The sequence below is a fragment of the Rhododendron vialii genome, chromosome 4a (genome assembly GCF_030253575.1).
Source record: "Rhododendron vialii isolate Sample 1 chromosome 4a, ASM3025357v1".
Taxonomy (NCBI): domain Eukaryota; kingdom Viridiplantae; phylum Streptophyta; class Magnoliopsida; order Ericales; family Ericaceae; genus Rhododendron; species Rhododendron vialii.
Genome location: NC_080560.1, coordinates 25,837,124 through 25,857,500, shown reverse-complemented (window position 1 = coordinate 25,857,500; position 20,377 = coordinate 25,837,124). Strand labels below are relative to the sequence as shown.

The window sequence follows — 20,377 nt, the reverse complement described above, 5'->3', positions numbered from 1 at the left end:
GATGGGCGAGTCTTCTGTCAATGACCCCTCTATACGAAGGCTCGTATCCCAGCAGTATATCAGCGTCTCGACCCCGACCAGCTGTTCGGGTACCTGGTTCTCCTGTATATTTTAGTATCCTGTTAATGTCCCCTGCTCGGACGTAGCTCGGCTCACGTCTAGGACGTTTGTTAACGTTTTCAGCTGCAAGTTTCAAATTGAAAAACCAAATTTAGTTCATAAGAAACCTACGAGAAAGCAGTAAATGAAGAAATTGCAAAAGATAAAAAGCAAGAGCATACGTGGATAACCCCATATGTGGGGGCAATGGAGCCCTATCACTTGGCCATCTTCCCCTAAGGGCTCGAATGCTCCAGTCACATAGAGGAAGTCGATCTCGTGGTCACGAGCAGAATCTGGCAGATTGAGCACGAAGCGCTTTTCTGCCCTTCTAACTTTGAAATAGTAGGTATTATAGTCAGGGTTTAGTACAATACTGTACCACCACTGAATATCCCAAATTCCTAACTGGGTCCCTAGAATCCTATTCAAAGCTATTACACCCATTATCAGCCTAAAGACATTTGTTGATACTTGCATGGGGGTGAGTCGATACCAGTTTAGGATCTGACGGAGTAGTGGGTGAAGAGGAAATCGGACCCCACCTTCGACGATGGCCACGATAGGGATGCACATTCTATCCCAGGAGCCACCATCCCTATCTGCTCCTAAAGGGGCGAGTTCGAGCCCCACATTATCAGGGATACTATACTCAGACCTAAATACCGCCATGGCAGTTGGGGTTTCACAGAGTTTCCTAAACTTACTGGGTCTAGGAGGGGTATCACGTTCATCCGCCATGGATATACTCGAAGAAAACGTAAATGAAAGAATGGGTGTGATTGAAACCCTAGAAGTGACCACAATCTGAGAATGAAATCTCAGATGAAAACCTAAGCAAGAGAAATGGAGTTGGAACGAGAGTCTTACAAACGATACCGTGATGAATTCTTGGAGTGCAATCGAATTTGCAGATGGCGGCAATGGCAGATAGCGAGATGCTTTCGCCTGGTTTTTAGAGAGACTGAAAGTTCGAGTTCTGGGTAAAAGACCAGACGGAGCCCTTTCAGGGGTTTAAGGGTGAGAGACGGAGACGAAACGTCTCCTCTCACACCGTTACAGGAAAAAGTAACGGAAAGCAGAAACCGTTCTGACGCCGTTTCATAGAACGTCAGTTCAAAGTTAATGCTAGGCATACGAAAACGTGCCACGTGGAGTCGTTTACCCCGAAATGGTATAATGACATAGGCGCCAAAAGGCATCAATGAAGTATTGAAATTATGACTGCACGGGATCAAAAGAGTTTGGTCTAGATAGAATTCTGTTTCTAAGCGTCATATATTACCCCCGAACAGTGGTAAATACATGAAGCTGGGGAGCAATTGTAGGGAGGTATTCCCGAGCAGATACATTTAGTTACCAAACACGTGATGTTTGGGAACACGTGGTAAATACGACTGGACTTATCGCCGAGCAGTTCGGTGAACAGCGATATGGACCAGTGATATGAGAAGTCATGGCTATAAATAGACTGTTCGGTTATGATACAGCCGAACAGATGATGTAAAGAACCTAGCACGTAATACGAGTGATCACGGGTTGAAAGCAATGCAATCGATATCCGAATAAATGGTACGTGGGACCATAGTTTGAATATAGACAGGACAGTCATCATGCTAAACAAGTGTTCGGCAATATGGACCAGTGACATGAGAAGTCAATGGTCCAGGAAGGTTGTACGGGCTCAAGGACCAGTTACATGTGAGGTAACTGGTCCAAGCCGTCTGTTCGGCTATGAGACGGCCGAACAAAGATGGAACTCCAATCAAGAGTAGGAGCAGAGAGAATACTCTGGAAGATTCCAGAATAGTCATGTCTCATATAGGGATAAAGATCCCAAGAATATAGGATCTGAGAAAGATACCCAACGAGTATGGGATGTTCGGCTCTTAAAGGAAAAGAATCCTAAAAGGACTCTTTTCCATAAACTGATAAAGGAAACGAGACTCCTTGATATCCTGGGTTTCCTATACGAGTTAGGAATCCTATGGCAATAAGGATGCTTGGACAGCAAGCATCCATAAATCTATGAATATGAGGAAAACCTAGAGGTGAGAGGTACGCAATACGTTGCATTATTATTGCTTTCCTACTGATAATTAGGGCTGAGTTTTCTAGTACGTGATACTAACAAAGGCATCGGAGGGCCTTTGCCACGAGAGGCAAAGGTGCACTCACCCCCTGTCTATTTTGCAGATTAGGGTTCAGACGTCGAGCTAGGGTTCTGGTGAAGAGGCACGAATAAGCCGTTGCAATCCAGTTGATCCGAAGCGTCAATTGTTTTCATCCCCCTACAAGTACGGTAGTCAATAAGGTGGAGACAACTGTGAGGTTATCATCAGCTACTTTGAGGGCATTTTCATGCTCTGTTTCAGCTTGGCTTAAGGTATATATTTGCCTCATTATTGGATCATTGTTTCTTTTTTTTTTTGTAATTCCCATTTTTAGTGCTTTGGCATTGTCTTTGAATTCTCTTTGCAAACTTTCTTATTTTTGGAGCAGAGATTACGAGATGTAGCTTTCGAATATAAGCAGCTCCAACAATTGGTTTAAGGTTTCTGCAGTTAGCTAGCAAAAATTTTCAGCGTTTGAAAAGTTGTAAGTTACCTAATATAGGCCAAGGAGTCTTCCATGGTTGAGGTGTAGAGAGAATATATTTTCGTCTTTTTATTTCTAGCATTCAGCTTTCTCACATAGCAAAGATCTCCTACTCTCCTGCTTATGCATTTGTTTTTCTGTATACGTTTTTGTTTTCATTCTCTGTGGCTGCTGGGATTTTGTATACTCTTTAAGGGCCTGTACCTGTCTTTTGTTTGTTATACTCCGTATGATTGAAGTAACTCTTTTGTTTTAGGGGAATTGAGGAAATCCTTTGCGGTCATCTATGCATGCTAAACTGAGTATAGAAGTTTTTATGTCTCTGCATCATTAGCATTTGTTTGTACTTATCGAGAAAAAATTGTTAGTATTGGTTTGTACCTGAATATGTGTTTTGCCCTCGAACTAGTACCATCAATAGTTCTGCTCCTAGAATTCTTTTTGTTAATGTTTTTCCCTCTCAGATCACTTCAATTCTCCTTTTTGTACAGATGCTCTTTTATGCTAACAAAACTGTTTCTATCAATGAGGCTGATTTTTGGGAGATGGGCTATTTATTGAGACAAAAGTTGCTGGTACCACTACTGGCATATCTACGAATAACAAGAAGGATATGGCAGGAAGGGAATTCATCTCTGTGTCTAGCACAATAGAAGGAAAACACCAGATCAATAGAGACATTCAAGTATGTCCTTTGTTTATTAAGGAAATAGCAACGAGAATTGTTTCTGCAGGTAATTCAACATGCTCCTATGATGTTTTTACAGGCTTCTGGCTGAGGGGATATTGATGAAGTTGGTAACTGCAGAAGTGTTAGTTCTAATAGTGATCCGAGCACGACTGGGTTAACATTACCAGAGGTCTTTTGTTTATCATTAGCAGGTCTTATTGGGCATGATGATTATATCTATAAGTACTTTTGGCAAGAAGAGCCATTAAACTCCAAATTGCCTCTCTATTTCAACCCTTTGTGGACATACATAAACTCCAAAATTGCCTCTCCTTTTTTTGGTTTCAAATGTGTCGGTTGTTTTTGGTAAAATACCTTCTGGTTTGACTTGAAGTGCTTTAATTATATGTCTCCTTAAAAAGTTGGTATTTCACAAGGACTAAAATTTTGGGATTGAGGTAGTATGTACCACTACACTGCAACATGGAAATGAAGGGTCAGCGCTTAATATTTCAAAACTAGGATTATGTTGCTTAACTTACTTTTGTTCTTTAGGGTAAAGGCACTGTTACAATCAATTGCAAACGTCACTGGGTAGTGGTGCAAAACTCCTAAATTTTCTGGATGCTTTTCACCAGAATGTGATGGATGGAGTAAGATCTTTCCAGCTCCTAATTCGTGTCTTTTTCTAAGATGGTTTGCTATTTTATATTGCTGTCTGAGCTCAGGAAAGTTTTGTATAGAAATTATGTAGGAGCTAAATCTCCAAAAGTTACTGGATTTTCCTCATTTCATAGGAACCAAACAAGAAAATATATGTATGTCTAGTGATTAAGAAGAGTAACTAGTGGGTATACTGTGGGAAGTTATAATTGGGTCATATTAAATTACGTGGAATGGTTTCACTTGCTGCAAATATAGGTGCTGGAATGGGATATTCTAGTTGCTGGAACAGGGAAATCAGTTGCAGAGACTATAAGCATTTGATTTTGCACAATCATTCCTTGTTCTCTGGTTATTAATGAAAATTTACCTTGCTGTTTCTATCTTGAGTTCTAATGTTTTTAACTTTTAACTCTTAGATGGTAAGTGCATGAAGACCATTGTCGTGGATGGAGGTAGTTGAGTTGAAGTCCAAGTATGATGAGAAGGGTCAACCTTGGTGATGGATCGGAAAAGACAAAGTATGTGCATTTTGGTGTAGTTTTAAGATTGGAACATTGACACCTCATATTTATGTGATTCGTTCTTCGTAAGTTGGTTAAATTTTTTTATATGGGCTTTATGGAACTTCACTATACTGTAATGTTCTAGTAACTCAATTCGTTTGATTGATTGATTGACGACTGCCTTATCAGTGATCCTTTGGTGCCCAACCCACTTGTATAGCTGAATTGCAGATTGGAGAGAGAAAAAGAAGGTGCCAATCCCTCTTTCCAGTCTATAGTCCTTGATTGGTGAAAACATGGTGAAAACATGATTAATGGAATGTCTTTTTGTTGTTGAAAATCTGTTGCTAGAACTGTAGAACATGAAGCTTGAAAATTTAAATTGAATTCAAGAATTTGATGTTAAATGCTATATGCTAAATGGTTTTGTTTACTGGAATATAATGTTGTAGTTGCTGAAACAGGGAAATTAGGTGTTGAATTTGGTGCATAAAAGTTGGAACTGTTAGTTCGGGAGTCTAAAGGTATGTTGGTTGCTGAAAGTGTTAGAAAGATCTTGGTTTGATTTCTAGAGCATGATATGGTATTTAAAGTCTTTTTATATGAAGTATGGCAAGTGCTGGACTTGGATTCAAAGTAAAAAGAAGGGGCAAAAGTATATCTATTGGGTAGGGGGTAAGTATTTCTATAGGTTTTGCTTTGTGTGGTTTGGATATTTAGCCTGCCGTTTGGTTTGCTGATTTTGAAAGAGTTTTGACTATTAAACTATATGCATAGTATAATACCTATTTTATTCTTTTATGTTAATAGGTGCACCATGGCTTCTACTAAAAATGGAGTTGTCAAACTTAATATTAAAGTTGCCATGCAGACTATCAATTCTAAACTTGAGTTATTTTCATTTTATGATGTTGTCGAGTTTCCTATTCTTGTCAAATAATTATGTGAATTAAGCTCTTCATTGGAAATCCACATCTATCCAAATGGATCCATATTGGTTGTCATTAGTTTTTTTTTGCTTAGTATTGTTGTAAGTTTCTTTTTAACCCGGGACCTTGTTACATAATCTGACACTTAGGCCCAATTTTTTTTTTTTTTTTTCCCTAAATGCAGGCAGCCAAATTTTTATCTTCTAGGCGAGGAGGAATTGGAAGAAGGTAATGCCTGCTTTTGTTTGCTTGGTGTGGATATCTATTATAGCTCTTGCTGCAATTGTTTTTCTTCGGACTTCTACTACGTGCTGCATCTTGTCGGGGATGATTTTGGCTGCCACAACTTCTGATACAACTTCAACATACGGGCATGTTTCTCATATTTTGGAGGGTTTCAAGTATCCCATTTATGTAGTTGGCCTTGGGAGCAAAAATGGTATAAGCTCAGCAAAGAAGTAAGCTTCAAGTAAAGAAAATCTGCGGAATGAGATGGTTGGCATAGTGCATGATTACATTTTTAGGAAAGTAGAATGACATTAGTTATTTTTCAATAAGTCCAATTAGTCGGGCTCTTTTATGTAGTTTTTGTTGGGAAATTGATTCCCAAGGTAATGTAATGAAAATTTGTATTCAATGATTGAATTATTTATTGTATTTGACATTTGAATATACTTGGTGTTGAATGGAATAAATCATTTTTGTTTCTTAAATGAAATTATCATGATTTTATTTGAAAATGTTAATATATTGGTATTTATAGAATTTTTTAAAAAAATGCAAAAAATTGGCTAATATAGCGTTCTTAGAACACTATAAAAATTTTACATTCTACAGCGTTTTTAAAACACTATAGAAACTTTACATTTTATAGTGTTCTTAAAACGCCGTCTAAAGTCTACATTCTATAGCGTTTAAAAAACGCTGTCTTAAGTCTAAGACTTTTAATAACATCGGCTAATACAACGTTTGAAAAAAACGTTGTATATATCATTTAATAGAGTTTTTCGAACGCTGTAAAATGCGAATTTTCTTGTAAAAGCTAGAAACCCTACATGAAGATCTTCTGGTTTAATGAGCTACATAGGCTCAGAAAAAACTATATTTTTTTTTCTAGTAAAAGACCATGTAAGCATCAATAGTAGAAGCAATAGAAGCCACGTGAACACTCACTGAGTGAAGGAAGGAAAAGGAAAAAGGCAAATGTAAAAATAAGAAAAAAGAAAGGAAAGAATAACACCACCCCAAAATGGTTTATTCATTTAGTATAACACATTAGATGTTAAATATAATAGGGCCACTAGATTTGCGCATTTGACTAGAGCCGAGTAGTTAATATGTGGAAATATAAGCATGGGTATGTGTAAATTGTGGGGAGAGGGAGAAACACAGTGTGATTGGTTTTTCTTTTTCTTTCCTTAACAGATTTTCAAATTTTCAATTGATGCCTTCCTATACAGATTTTCAAATTTTCAATTGATAAAAGAGCGGGACAAAAAGAGCCGGTAGTTGTGGTTTACGACAGATTTGGGTTGGAAATTTTGGGGGCAGAAATTTTTGGGGCAGCAATACCGAAAGAGGGAGGGCGGAGAGAGACTAAGAAGCTGGTGGTGGCTAGATGCAACGGCAGCAGATGCCCGAGGGTGGCTCTTAGTGGTAGGATAGGCTCAGATTTGGATTATAAGAGAGGAGGAAGGAGGGATATAAGAGTCTGTACAACCAAACAAATTCCTGTAAAACAAAAAATGCCACAAAAAATTTCAAGTTAATGCGTGGATCAAGCAAAATCAAGTGGAGTAATAATAATTCCAAAAAGGCAACAAATCCTCCGCAAGACTGTCCCGGATGGTTACTAGAGCTATCTCACGTGTAAAGTCCGCAAGAAACTCTGGTCTGCTAGAGTCCCTTTCCTTGTGAGTAAACTGTTGACCTGTCTAAAGACAGCACTGAAGATATATAATAATCCAAGCACTTTTGTAATCCATCCTCCAGGGATGGCATTTTACATCAATGAAGAAAACAAGAAAAAGGAGAGAAGATCAGCAGGAAAAAAACATAGCCATCGACACCATAAAACCTTATATGTAGAGTAGAAGTAAAACAGTCAGCCAGTCCATGAAGAACACTGTCTTTCGTGACTTCTTTTTACTTTGTTTTTTGAAACTGTTACTGCTGATGGTCATAAAGTATAAGGATTAGAAAAAGAGTACGATAATATTGTTTAACCATAAGTTGGGAGTTACAAGTCTCTCCCTTCAATCTTAATTACTGATCACTGCTGTTGCCTTCTTCCTCTGACAGGTGTGGAATGTACTTGTTCATTAGCTGGTTAAGGGCAGTATCAAAATCCTTCTCCAGCTGAACCTCTTCCTTGAAATGCCTCTGCTTCATTGAGATTTTGTTGTCTTCATAAGCTTTCACCAACTTCTCCCTCTCAGACACAAATTTCTCCATCTCTTTGTCCTGAGACTTGACAAACTTTGCAAAATCTTCCTCCCTGTTATACAGACAAAAGCATGTGAAGGTCTAAGAAAAGAGAGCAACTCGAGGAGTAAAAATGTGTTACAAACTTCGCAAAATCAAACCCCTATGCGTTTCATGCACAATCATGTAGCATACATTACACACCCAAGGCAAATTACCTGCGGATACGATCCCCCTTGGCAGAAACATGTGAATTTGATTGTTTCTTCTTCTCTCGCTCCTCCTGCTGAATCTTCTCAAACTCGTCTTCCTTTGCATCCCTAGTTTTATGGATGGTTTCAAGCTGGTCTTTGAAGAATTGTTCTTGAAAGTCCATCTAATGATATATGGAAAATAAATGAAACAACCAAATGAACTGAAAGAACAAAACAAATTACTAAAACCAAGAGCCATTGAAAAAAGATCAGAAAAAAATTCCAAACTAGAATCCATCCACTAGGGTCTAGGGCGTGGGAGACGACTTTCAATGCTAACAAGAGATTAATCTCAAACCCGAAATCCATAGCTGCAAAGTTCGCATCATACCATAAGCCCGCCACCCGATTCATGCTCAAGTGCAAATGCAAAATAACTTCTGGCATCGTACTCGACAACAATACCAAACATAGGACCACCAGGAGAGGTCCCAAATGCTGCTAGAAACTCATATTGTGCAAGTAGAAGGGTGCGTCAATCAGATGACAAGGAATGTGTTTAAAGTACATGAGGATGTGGATTCATTTGAAGTACATGAAAATAAAAACAAAAAAGAGAGAACCTCGCAACAAATTATACTCAGCAAGTATTCTCGCTGAAGTAAAAACCAGGTCCACTTCATACCTCCGTTGACATGCAAATAAGGACATTGTTTTCTGTCACATATATTGATAATAGACCAGCTATTTTATCTTTTTACTGAATGATTTCAGTATAGGACGCACAATTGAAACTACTGACATTAAGAGGATAAGCCGATGTGGAAAACATGTGAATATCTGAGACGTGAAAAGTTCTGGAAATGGCGGCTGTAGTGTGAACAAAACCGTTGCATATAAACTTAACAGAGTCAAAATGGCTATGTTATAGCAGTACATGAAACAGCTGTAGTGTGAACAAAACCGTTGCATATAAACTTAACAGAGTCAAAATGGCTATGTTATAGCAGTACATGAAACTGCATCTCTGCAGGCAAAAATAGAGCCTACTCCATTTGGGCATGAACCATAGGATTCAGAATTGAAATGTTTATGGGTCCTTAATCAAGTAGATTAGAAGAAAACCAGAGAACTTAATGCATCTCCTGATGGCATTCCAATCATTTCCGTCAATGTCTACACAAACTCAAAATCAGAAGCAAGATGATCGACTAAAGGTAGTAAAAAAATGCATGACACATTAACAGTCATGGCTGCAAGGGTTATGCTCAAAATTAAAATGGTCATGACAACAAACCCCTCCACTAGAAGCTATCTTAAGAGATCACACCTACCAACTGCAAATGGCAACAATGCAGGCAATAACAGTTACCAAAACATCTAATGCAAACTCCTTGTCCGGACATCAGGCAGGACATTCAATTTATATCCACCCCTGTTATTACCTCTTCCTTGTTCTGCTCATGATGCATTTTGCTCCTTTGCCTGACAATGCGGTTTTCCTCCACGGTCTTGCGCAACTTCTCAGATACTACCTCAAAAGACTCAACAAGAGCTTTTGAACGTCTTTGCTCTTTAGCCACTTTATCCTTAAACCAGATCAACTGCTGGTTATCTTCACTCATTTGTCGCATTTGGTTCACAACCATCTCCTGATATGACCTAGTCTCAAACTTCAGTCGGGCAGCTTTGTTGCCTACTCAACAATAAAGCATGACCAAACAAAGGAGGTACTCAATTACCGGAATCATAATAATATAATTGAAATCCAACTAGTAAGCCCTAGCCCTGCCACCACGCACGCGCACACACAGATATATATATATATATATATATATATATATATATATATATATATATATATATATATATATGTGTGTGTGTGTGTGAGAGAGAGAGAGAGAGAGAGAGAAAACCATGGCAGTGCTTATTAAAAAGATCCAGGTCTTGTTTCTCTGCCATGTAGCCATAAAGTTGGCGCTTTCCACCAGGATAGAATAGGACTGGACGACGGTCCCAAGCGTCCCTATCAGTTCCTTGTTCCTGGAAATGGTTATGAAGACGTTCGGCCTCTAAAAAGCCCATTGCCGAGTTTTCAAAAATCAAAACACTCATCCCTCGGTGCCCCTGTGGGCCATAGGCATGTCGAGCCTTCACTGCAGAGTATGAACTAAAGGAATCAAGAAGCTCTTGATTTCCCATGCCAAGCCACTGCAAATACAGTTGCAAATGAGAATTCAAATGTCAAGCATAAAACCTTCTAATAACTGATACAGTGTGGCAAGATTGCTTCGTCCAATGCCATAAACACACATACATCCTACGTCATGAATCGTGCCCGCAGTAAAAAACAGTGATATGTTAACTGTACCTTGTCATTTTCATCCTGCTCAAGCCTTGTGTTCATAATGACAACCATTGGCGGCCAAACAATAGAGCGATCTTTGACCATTTCATCAAGACCCTTCCACTTGCCAAATGTTTCACCAGCTGGTATGACTGAAGTACCCCGCCTGCGGAGCTCTTCATCCAAAAGTTCTGCGAAACCTCTATGCAGCTTCACCCTCTTTGATCCTTTTGTTTTGGCATGCGTCATGAGTGGCTGCAGACCTCGATACCAGTCAATTTCTCCAGGACCCCCTTTGCAAGCTGGGCAATGCCACTGTCTTGCTGGACCATGCATATCATCCAAACTTAGTTTGTCCAAGTTTTTAAAAAAAATCTTGAACCACTTACTATTCTTGCGGGAGTCATGGCTTTTCTCACTCACATCAGAATCATATTCGTCAGTTAATAGTTCATCATCTGTATCATCTGAGTCATCATCATTTTCAATCTTGCCATCATCGTCATCAACAGGAGTGGGGTCGTCCAAGTGTATGGTGGTGTCTCTTTGTCCTGTAGCATCTTCTGAAGACTGGCTACTGGCAGCAACTCTCGTAGGCCAATTCCACCCGTGCTCCAAAGGAAGAGGGATTGCTCGTGGGGAAGGGGTGTTGCTGTTGCTCACAAAACCTCTACCAGCTGATTGGGGCCTTGAATTATTTCCTCTCCCTGAAGGCCTTCTTGAACCAGCATCAAGTGTTGGCCAGCTATTGCCAGGAGGAACCGTACCCAATCCACCACTAATCTGCACGCCACCCAGCTCTTGGACAGCAGCAGGATGTCCCCATACTTTAGCACCGGAACTCTGAGAAGGCCATGGTTTTCCAGCACCGCCTCCAAAAGCTCTATTTTTGGCCTTACTTGTGCAAACCTCCCATTCGCCACCCTCTAAGCTCACGTCAGCTACAGCATCTGTCAATTGATCCACCTTCGGACTCAAGCTCTCAGGTATGCCACTGAACTTGGATGATGAGTGAGAAGTACCAGCAACAAATGGCTTTCCACCCCCTTTCCATGAACTCATTATATTTAGCACCCTCTTCCTGGTCATGTTTTGCATTAGAATATCAGATAGCACTATGTGAAACAAATGCTCAATAAAACAGAACAGAAGCCTACCAACATTGATAAGGAAACATTATAGCAACTTAGCATGACTACGATGAGAATACAACAGATGAAAAGCAGATATCTATGTTCGCTCAACATAGCAGATAATCAAGAAAAAAAAGTGTCGTTCTGAAAAAAGTGTCGTTCTGAATTAGTGACCTACAACAGATGAAAAGCAGATATCTATGTTTGCTCAACATAGCAGATGTAATCAATAAAAAAAGGGTCGTTCTGAATTAGTGACGCAATGGAGCGCTTCATAACTTTCATCAATCACTCAAAGTGATATGCAAAAAGAACAAATAGGAAAAACTCTCACGTACACACTCACACCCCACAAACCAGAGTCCATAAAAGATCATAAAAATTCAATAAAAAACAACACTTGACAAATATATGACACTTCCAAAGCTACTTCTACATGGGTCCACAAGCAATGCCAAGTCCCAAGCCAAATCAATCATGTCAATTGCAGTAGAGTACCTAACACATGCATAGATACATCAACAATTTACATGCACATACGGATCATAGGAAAAAAAATATTATACTTCGAAAATATTTTTACTGACCTATACCTACATCAAAGATATTCAAATAAGAAGCACAACATAACAGAAACCAGATACATTGCTAGCAACTTAAACTCATTCAGCTTCCAACAAGTGGTGCATATGAGAATTAAAAGACCATAAGGCCTAGATTGGTGGAGATAACTTTATCACCTAACCAACTTCCAATGAGCACATCACTATAGTACTCCAATTATTCATCAAAGGATTGACATCCTATCATGTCAGCATCATAATGCAATGAGTTTAAGCCCCCATGGTAGAAGTTAGAACGAAAGAGTCAAGTGAGGACAGTTTCACAAGATCAAATATTAGAAAAACCTCAGAAATTATTTTGATATCTGAAGTAATCTTCCCCAAGGAGTCAAGGACCCAAACTGGCAAAAAAAATAAAAAAAAAGTTTAGAGAATCGGAATCAGCACCAGGAATTCAGCAAGGGCTGTCATCAAATTGAAGGTTAACTGCTAAATTCCAACAGAAGCTTAACCATCAAAGTTGGTGAATATTTTGAGAAATAAATTTTTTTAGACAAACAATCAACTTCCAACAGTAAGGCTTGCCATTAGCCCTTTTGTGCATAGGAATGTCATTGAAACCTCCTCTTTATAATTGGGGAAAAGCTGCATAAAATAAACTCCGTTTTCTGGTGGGTAAACCAAGATGGTGCTATGGCCTCTTCAACAGCAAGGAGGGACCCACATAGCTGTTGAGGACCTTGAGTCCACAAATTGTGTGAGAGAGGTTGTGTAGCAGTTACACAAAAGAGGATTGAATGTGATAGAGATGTGGCATACTGGGCCTCTAATAATCAAATTCAAAAGACGAGAGTAGTTCAAAGAAAAATGCAGCAAATCTTTTAACTCCTCACTAGAAGAGAGTGCATTTATGTTTTTCTACCATGAGTAGAGGATCTTGTATTGAAAAAACTCCATACAGACAGAGGTTTCATATAGCCAACCCTAGTTGATTGGGACTTGAAGGCTCTGTTTGGTTTGGTTTGGCTTGGTTTGGGAAAGGATTTTGTATTCTCCACAGCGGGGGAAACCACTTTGATTAAAATGTATTGGCGAAGAGAGTCAACTGTTGAGAAAATGGATTAAATGGGGAGTCTTTCGATAGGGGCAAAACTCTACCCAAACTAAATGGAGTACAATTTACTGATAAAAATGAGATCTTACAACTAAATGTTACAACAATGATGAGTGTAGTTACATTCTTTTTCATGTTGAAACGAATTCAAAGGCAATATTTGTACAGTTCAAATAAGGAGCCAAGTGGGAGAATCCATGGGGAGGTGTTCAACGTGAAATGCCAATGCCAAGGGTGTTCAACTTAATATGCTATCATGCTACCGTAGAAAACTACGTACAATGAAATTCTTTCTGATAAATGACAGTGTTCAACTTAGCACGACAGCCATAATGTGGTGCCAACCCTGCAGATAATTTGAATGCATATTCCATGCAGTAAAACAAGCCCGTAATATCACGCTTAGGTATGAATGCAGAAATTCTCCTCATATAGTCCTAATCCAATGTGCCTTCCAGAAACTCGTATAGAGGTCAGAAAAAGTGAAAACATTGAGTAGAAATCAAGTGCAATATTGCACCATATAAAGCTGAACAGAGTTTACTGATATCATCCTCAACAAAAAGAAGTATCATAGAAAATAAAGAGTGTAAAAAAAAAAAGATATATGAGAAGTAGAGGTATCCCGAGCTCTAAACAAAAAAAAAAAGCAATGACAACTGAAAATTGCTCATGAAAGAAAATTTAGGAGGCATGTCGATTACAAAGCCATTTTAATTTACCGATGCACCGAGATAAGAAGTGGTTTGTTTTGGTACTATATGCAATTCAAGGAGGAATCAATGAAGTCCAACAATTTTTTGGTTCATGTTAATCAAAAGTTTAGATACCATTAAACGAACTACAGCTATCTACACCGGCTTTAGCTAAGAAAATGACAAAATCATCTCCTTCGTGAAACAAAGAGGAAGAAGAGATACTAACGAGTGCCAGATGTTCCCTCAAAGACTAAGCTGGGTGGATACTTAGAGTGAGACCAGTGCAGGGTGTGACTGACAATACTAAAAGAGGATGTAATGTGTAACTAGGAACCATTTCTTATATATTACCCAAGAAAAATGATTCCATAAGGAAATGAAGTTCTTTAAGTATCTAAACATATTTGAATTACGAATACATAACTCTGCTTTCTTTGAAGCAATGTTCTACGGAATTGTAGATACTTGGTAAAAATGATATCTAACAACTAAAATAAAATACACAACACCACATTCGACACACATACAAGAGGAACGTCAAGTGGAACTGTGAAAGCTAAATTGGAAGCAACCATCGTAAAACATAGGTAGTTAAAGTTAGCACAGAAAGAAGGACAACACCAAAGTGAGAGAACCAAAAACCATTGTCCTCAACCCATAAAGACAAGGTCAATATGAGAAAATGAGTAGGCACTTATATGTACAGTCATTAGCCAAAAGTATGTGCATCATCACTCTTGATTTAATTTTTTTTTTTCAGAATAGAAAACTCTCCAACAAGACTTGACCATTTCTAAAAGGCAAGCTCATTGCTTTTTAAAAATTCAGTGAGCCATCGTAGACAGTAGCTTATTTTATTTTGGTTGTTTTGGATAGAAGCCCGAAAAAAGTATGCAATGACAATATTACATAACAGTATAACACACAGTCACACACTAGTGGATTTTGCAATCTTTATTATGCACTATGTTAACTTTCAATTTGTAGAAGAGAAAACTCATTCCTGACTCCTTAGTACTTTTCTAACAGGAAACAGTTTGGACATTTCGAGCAGTGTTTTTAGAAACCTGACTGGATTTAGGATTTAAACCGGCAACGGTTTAATCAAACTAGTGTCCCTTGCCAGCATTTAGAGGGGAGAAAACCATATTCATGCGCGTAAAATACCTCAAACTTGAAAGGCAAGGGGGGAACGGAACAGAAAAAATAACAATTAGTAAAAGGAATTGTATCTTTTACCAGAAAACAGAAAATCCAAACTAAAACCCATTGAAGTCATCGATATATCAACAGGAAGAGCACGTCATGAACCCAGATGCACATACACACAATCAGAAGTACACATGCACAAGAAACAACTTGACAGAACAAAAATTGAAAAATAAATTAAAAAAGAATTAGAAAAATAAATGTTCAACGAAAGGAAAGCAGGGCCATATCCAGTAACTCTCACTTGACTGAAAAACATCCAAGGGAAATGCATATATTACCTGTAAATGTATCTAATACATAAAAGCCACAAATCTAGATACACATCATATAAAAGAGGCGAAATGTGCGTGTGTGTGTCTATATATATATATATATATAGAGAGAGAGAGAGAGAGAGAGAGAGAATGGGGAGAAAAAAAAAAGGGGGAGGGGGGGATCCTCAGCAATCAACACCGATTCTCTGTATCAAATCAAACGGAGAAAAGCCATTCAATAGGAGCGAGAAATAAACCGATTGGATGCATGAATGTGCATTCTATATCCAGACGAACTGAAGCCAAAGGTAGAGTTGGAAGAGAAATAGAGGGGAGAGAAAAACCCTAACAGTCGAACCAAGTCCAGGCGAAAAACAGGAGAGAGAGAAAGAAGAGAAGGAATGTACCTCAGGAACAGAGTAGAACGCGCCCCTCAGGAACAGAGTAGAACGCGCCGGAAAAATGACGGTAATCGGAAAACGGAGCTTCTTCTCAGATGAAATTTCAAGCCATTGGAGAGAACCCGGGGGGGGGGGGGGGGGGGGGGGGGGGGGACCATTTAGGCTGTTTGGCTAATTAAAAGTGGTTTATTTTTTTGTTTTTATTTAAATTTTTTTCGTATTGGTTAGTTTTTCGTCAATTTTTTAAAAATTATTGCGTCGTCATGACGAGATGAATCTAAAAAGTAAAAAATTATGATCGAAATCAATTTTTTTTGAATAAAAACGAAAATAAGTCAATAAGCATATACATATTTGTTAAATTTTCGTCAATTTTTTGGAGCCTTAACGAGGTATCTATTATATAATATGGAAGGATTGTTTTCAAATCCAATAGCATATACAGCCTTAACCCATTTTAAGACCCAAATTTAAAATTTGGGCAAAATCCTTAAAAACTAATGACTCAAACCCTTTCTCATATTTGGGTTTTACCCATTTCTTTTCCCAATTATGGGACAAGATAGGCTCAAACCTATTTTTGTCCAACTGTTCTTGAGAGAGAGAGAGAGAGGAGAGAGAGAGAGAGAGAGAGTGCAGACGAAGAAGAAGGTTGTACCTAGCTGGACCAGATGAAGAAATTGCAGACGAAGAAGGTGCAGCGATCCAAGTTCTATACGAAAGTACAGACAAAGAAGAAGGTTTTACCTCGTTGGAGCTGCTGAACTTCGCCGGACTGATCGTCTCCTATCTTTTATTTACCTCTATGCCATTGAATTGGGTCAATATAGGGTTTTGCTATTAGAGTGAGTCTAACCCAAAATGGGTTTTTACCTAAATTTTGATCCCAAATTGGGTAAAAATTTGGGTCAAGGTTGGAGATGCTCTATATTCCCTCCTATATTTTGGATCTTAAGATCGGTACACATTTTTTCTACAGCTGAAATTACATGGTAGAAGGGCTAACGATATATTTGAAAAGGATGATACAAATATTTCTACCTTCTATCTAGTTAACCGAAAATATGGAAAGGATGGTACAATGATTTTGGAAAGTCATCACCTAAACGGTTTAGGCTAAACCTATATGGGTATTCCCATGCGATTTTGGAAAACGGCAATTAGCCAGCTCTTTTTCCCACGGGATTTTGGAAACGGCAAAGCAATATGGGTATTCTTTCTAAAATGGCAAATACGGAAAATGGTAAACCTACACATAATTTTTAGGCTGAGGAGAGAGAGTCTTTACTCTCTCCCTCTCTCTTCCTCAACCCCAATCACTCTACTTTCAAAAATGGCAAAACAAGAATTGAGGTGAGTGGTTCCATTGATTTAACTGTATATGTATTCCAAGAGTTAACGAATGACCGTTCCTACTATGTGTTGTATTCCAAGAGTACAACTAACTGTATATGTATACTCTCTCCCTCTCTACTATATCGTGTACTTCCGTCTTCTGCATTAAAAGTGTTAACTAAAATTCACATGTATTGATTTTCAAAAAAAAAAATTCACATGTATTGGTTCTTTTCCTTTCTTTGTACTTGGTTGTAAGATTGTAGTATAATCAATTTAGATTTTGCGAATATGTGTTCTTTTTTAATATCTCCTACAGGCATGCATTTTATTTGGAAAATTCAATAATATTGGATTTATGCATTGTAACCTTGGTTGGTTATAGTTTCATGTCTTTTATTTCAAACTTGCTAATTTGAAGAGATTTCTTTTTCATGGATGACATTACGAATTCTTTCCATGTAAGTCCCTTCTTTAATCTTTTAGATAGGCATCTTTGTTATCTCTAACCCATGTGCTCCCTCCGCATAGATTACTAATTCTTTGAAATAGGGCGGTTTGTGATATCTTGAGCCAAATTACGATAAATCCTTCATTTCTCTTTTTTTTTTTGTATGTTTTTTTTTTTCTAATTTTCTTGCATCTTTTGATACTATTTAAATTTCAGTTGCGTTGCATTGAGCATGGAACGTATGTATTATTATCCGTGATGGACCCTTAAATGATATACATGTGGCGAAGGTAAACTCACCAAGCAACTCTATTCCTATTCTTCTTATATATGTGTTCAACTCACCGAGTAACATTATTCCTATTTTCCTTATACATTTTTATCTTTCTAGAAGGAAAAAGAAAAACCTAGAGGAAAGTGCAAGGGAAAAGAGATGGTGACATCCATGGGCAAGGGAAAAGAAAATGTCTTTCAAGTGGTATGATTTTTCCACACTTCCATGACCATGTACTCTTCTACAAATTTCTGTAATTGTTTACCATGATTTGTTGCCTCCACCCTACTTCTAGCTTTGTGATATACTAATCAAATAAGTTGAACCAAGGCTAAGTCCTTACAAAACTTACTAAAGCAGCATATGAAGGATTTAGCACACAATTATGCTGTGAAAACGAAAACGAAAATAAACATGCACACAACTTCGGCAAAAATTGTTGACTATAATGTTCCGAAAGAAATAGCTATATAGATATAGATATGAACTGAAGCATCATCTATTTTGTTGACAAGTTGCATCGGCTAACTAGTAATAGATAGCTTAGAAAGTGTACAACTTTGTTGATGATTTTGAATCGGAATTACATTTCTATAGTGGATGATTTTGAATCGAACTGTGGTCTCTATTTAGGAAGAACCACATAGAAATTAGTATGTCTTGGTTTGCTGTTGTTTACTTCTTTTTTTGACAGGTTGTATAACATTAAATTTTCTTGCTAGATGATTGAAATGGTATATGAACGGAAGCGTCATCTCTTTTTTTTTGGCAGGTTGCATCGGCTAACTAGTAACAGATACCGAGTTAGCATGCGCTACGTTAATTACCACCACAAGAAAAAACACATTTGGCGACCAACTTTCGGCGACCAAACTATTTTTTGTCGCTGATTGACAACTTTTGGCAACTAAAATATTTTTTGTCGCCGATCGTAGACATTTGGCGACTAAATTCTTTTTTGTCGCCGATTTTGTAGACCTTTGGCGACTAAAACATTTTTAGTCAGAGAAGTGCTACCATTTGGCTACCAACGATCATTTGGTCGCCGAAAACAAACAATTGGCGACCAACCAATAGTCGGCAAAAAAAAAAACATTAGGCGACAAAAATATTAGTCGGGGAAAGCAACCAATTGGCGACTAAATACGTTTTGTCGCCGTTTGTCTGAACCTTTGGCGACTAAAACATCTTTAGTCGGCAAAAGGCTGCCATTTGGCTACCAAAGGTCATTTTGTCGCCGAAAATGAATATATTATATTATAATAAACTTATATATTTATTCCATCTACTTAATCGAAGTTTAACCCGTATTCCACCGTTAACTCCTTAATCAAATCTCATTTTTTTAAAAGGGCAACTCCTTAAATCTGATGTTAAATGCTACCAAAGGAAAAAAAAAACACTCCTTAATTAAATCTCACTTTATCTCCTTACACTTTTTTTTTTAAAAAAAATTCAGTTTGTCTCTCTTCCATATATTCTCAACAAAGCAAATAAAATAAAATAAAATAATTGCTCCTATGAATGAAGAAAACCTTCGTTTAAAATATGGAAGAGGAAAAATCTAATAGAATTTATCCAATTAACTCGTACGCTAATCTTTACAAGAATCAATCAAATTGCATAATCTTGTTATTCAATGAATCATATATAGTCCAACTTCTAGCCACTGCAAAATGAGTTACTGATATCATTTTTCCCATCTACACCGATGAATTTTTTTTTTCAATTACGGCATGACATTGTTGGAATTCAAACGGTAATGACATTTTTGCTCTGGACTCTTTTGAATTTGATTGAACGTCCAAATTAGCTATTCCAATTTTTTCCTTTCTAAGGTTTTCTGTTGGTGTTCACTTGTTGGATATGTGTTGTTTCGTGTTTTTTTATTGATCTTTTTGGATTTTTCTCTGTTATATTTTTAGACAAAGAAAGATTGTCTAGCCTTATAACTAATTCCTAGATGAGAAAAAAAGGACATGGAATTGTTGGAGTTAATGGTGACAAGAATTAATTTCCCTACAGTGGAATATGGGTTGGGCTAACTTCCGTTAGGTAGAGGTTAGGCAGATTAAGGAGAAAAGAGCTTAGGCCAATGAAAGGTTGTCGTGTGTCTGAGGTTGGAAGAAGTCCTCCTACCGGGGCAAGAGGAGATCCGTGTTCATTATCTAATCAAATAGCTCGCATCTACAAAATGTACCCGAGCGGATGAAAATAACATGTTGTTTGTGGGTCATTTAGTTTTTCTAAGATGCCCATTGGTACATTGCACAAATTCTCGTCATAAAACCCCACTATGAAAAAAAAATGAATTACGAAGAACTTCTCAAATTTCTATTTGGCCATGGTTTCTCCATTTTTAACTCCAATGGAAAAAAAAATCCTCCTATGCTACTAAGGCACTAAAAAAATTAAACACTAATTTAATTTACGCTTTTCAGGTCCATTAGCAAAGACATAACCACAGGTCCACAACCATTGAAAATTAAAATAAATATTTTTGTCTACAATT

At 37.8% G+C, this 20,377-nt stretch overlaps 1 protein-coding gene and 2 long non-coding RNA genes across 5 annotated transcripts; 2 read left to right on the top strand and 1 right to left on the bottom strand.

Moving 5' to 3' along the window:
- Positions 1 to 2,400: 2,400 nt before the first annotated feature.
- On the top strand, positions 2,401 to 3,914 carry LOC131323523 (uncharacterized). Of its 2 annotated transcripts, none has more exons than XR_009199197.1 (3): positions 2,401 to 2,485; positions 2,602 to 2,999; positions 3,189 to 3,914. It is a non-coding gene; the product is annotated as an uncharacterized LOC131323523 (long non-coding RNA). The 2 variants fall into 2 exon arrangements; XR_009199198.1 differs by having other exon boundaries at positions 2,602 to 2,697; positions 3,189 to 3,909.
- Positions 3,915 to 7,529: 3,615 nt separating this feature from the next.
- Positions 7,530 to 15,977, bottom strand: LOC131322690 (protein SUPPRESSOR OF GENE SILENCING 3-like). 2 transcript variants are annotated; one of them, XM_058354105.1, is made up of 6 exons: positions 15,812 to 15,977; positions 10,455 to 11,511; positions 10,000 to 10,294; positions 9,529 to 9,779; positions 8,108 to 8,265; positions 7,530 to 7,962 (listed from the first exon to the last, which is right to left on the bottom strand). In XM_058354105.1, the coding sequence occupies exons 2-6, from the start codon at positions 11,490 to 11,492 to the stop codon at positions 7,731 to 7,733; spliced, it is 1,974 nt and encodes a 657-aa protein (XP_058210088.1). In that variant the 5' UTR covers positions 11,493 to 11,511; positions 15,812 to 15,977; the 3' UTR covers positions 7,530 to 7,730. The 2 variants fall into 2 exon arrangements, with proteins under 2 accessions (XP_058210088.1, XP_058210087.1); XM_058354104.1 differs by having other exon boundaries at positions 10,455 to 11,505; positions 15,831 to 15,949.
- On the top strand, positions 11,518 to 12,137 carry LOC131322691 (uncharacterized). The gene is made up of 2 exons (XR_009198920.1): positions 11,518 to 11,699; positions 11,803 to 12,137. It is a non-coding gene; the product is annotated as an uncharacterized LOC131322691 (long non-coding RNA).
- Positions 15,978 to 20,377: the final 4,400 nt, after the last annotated feature.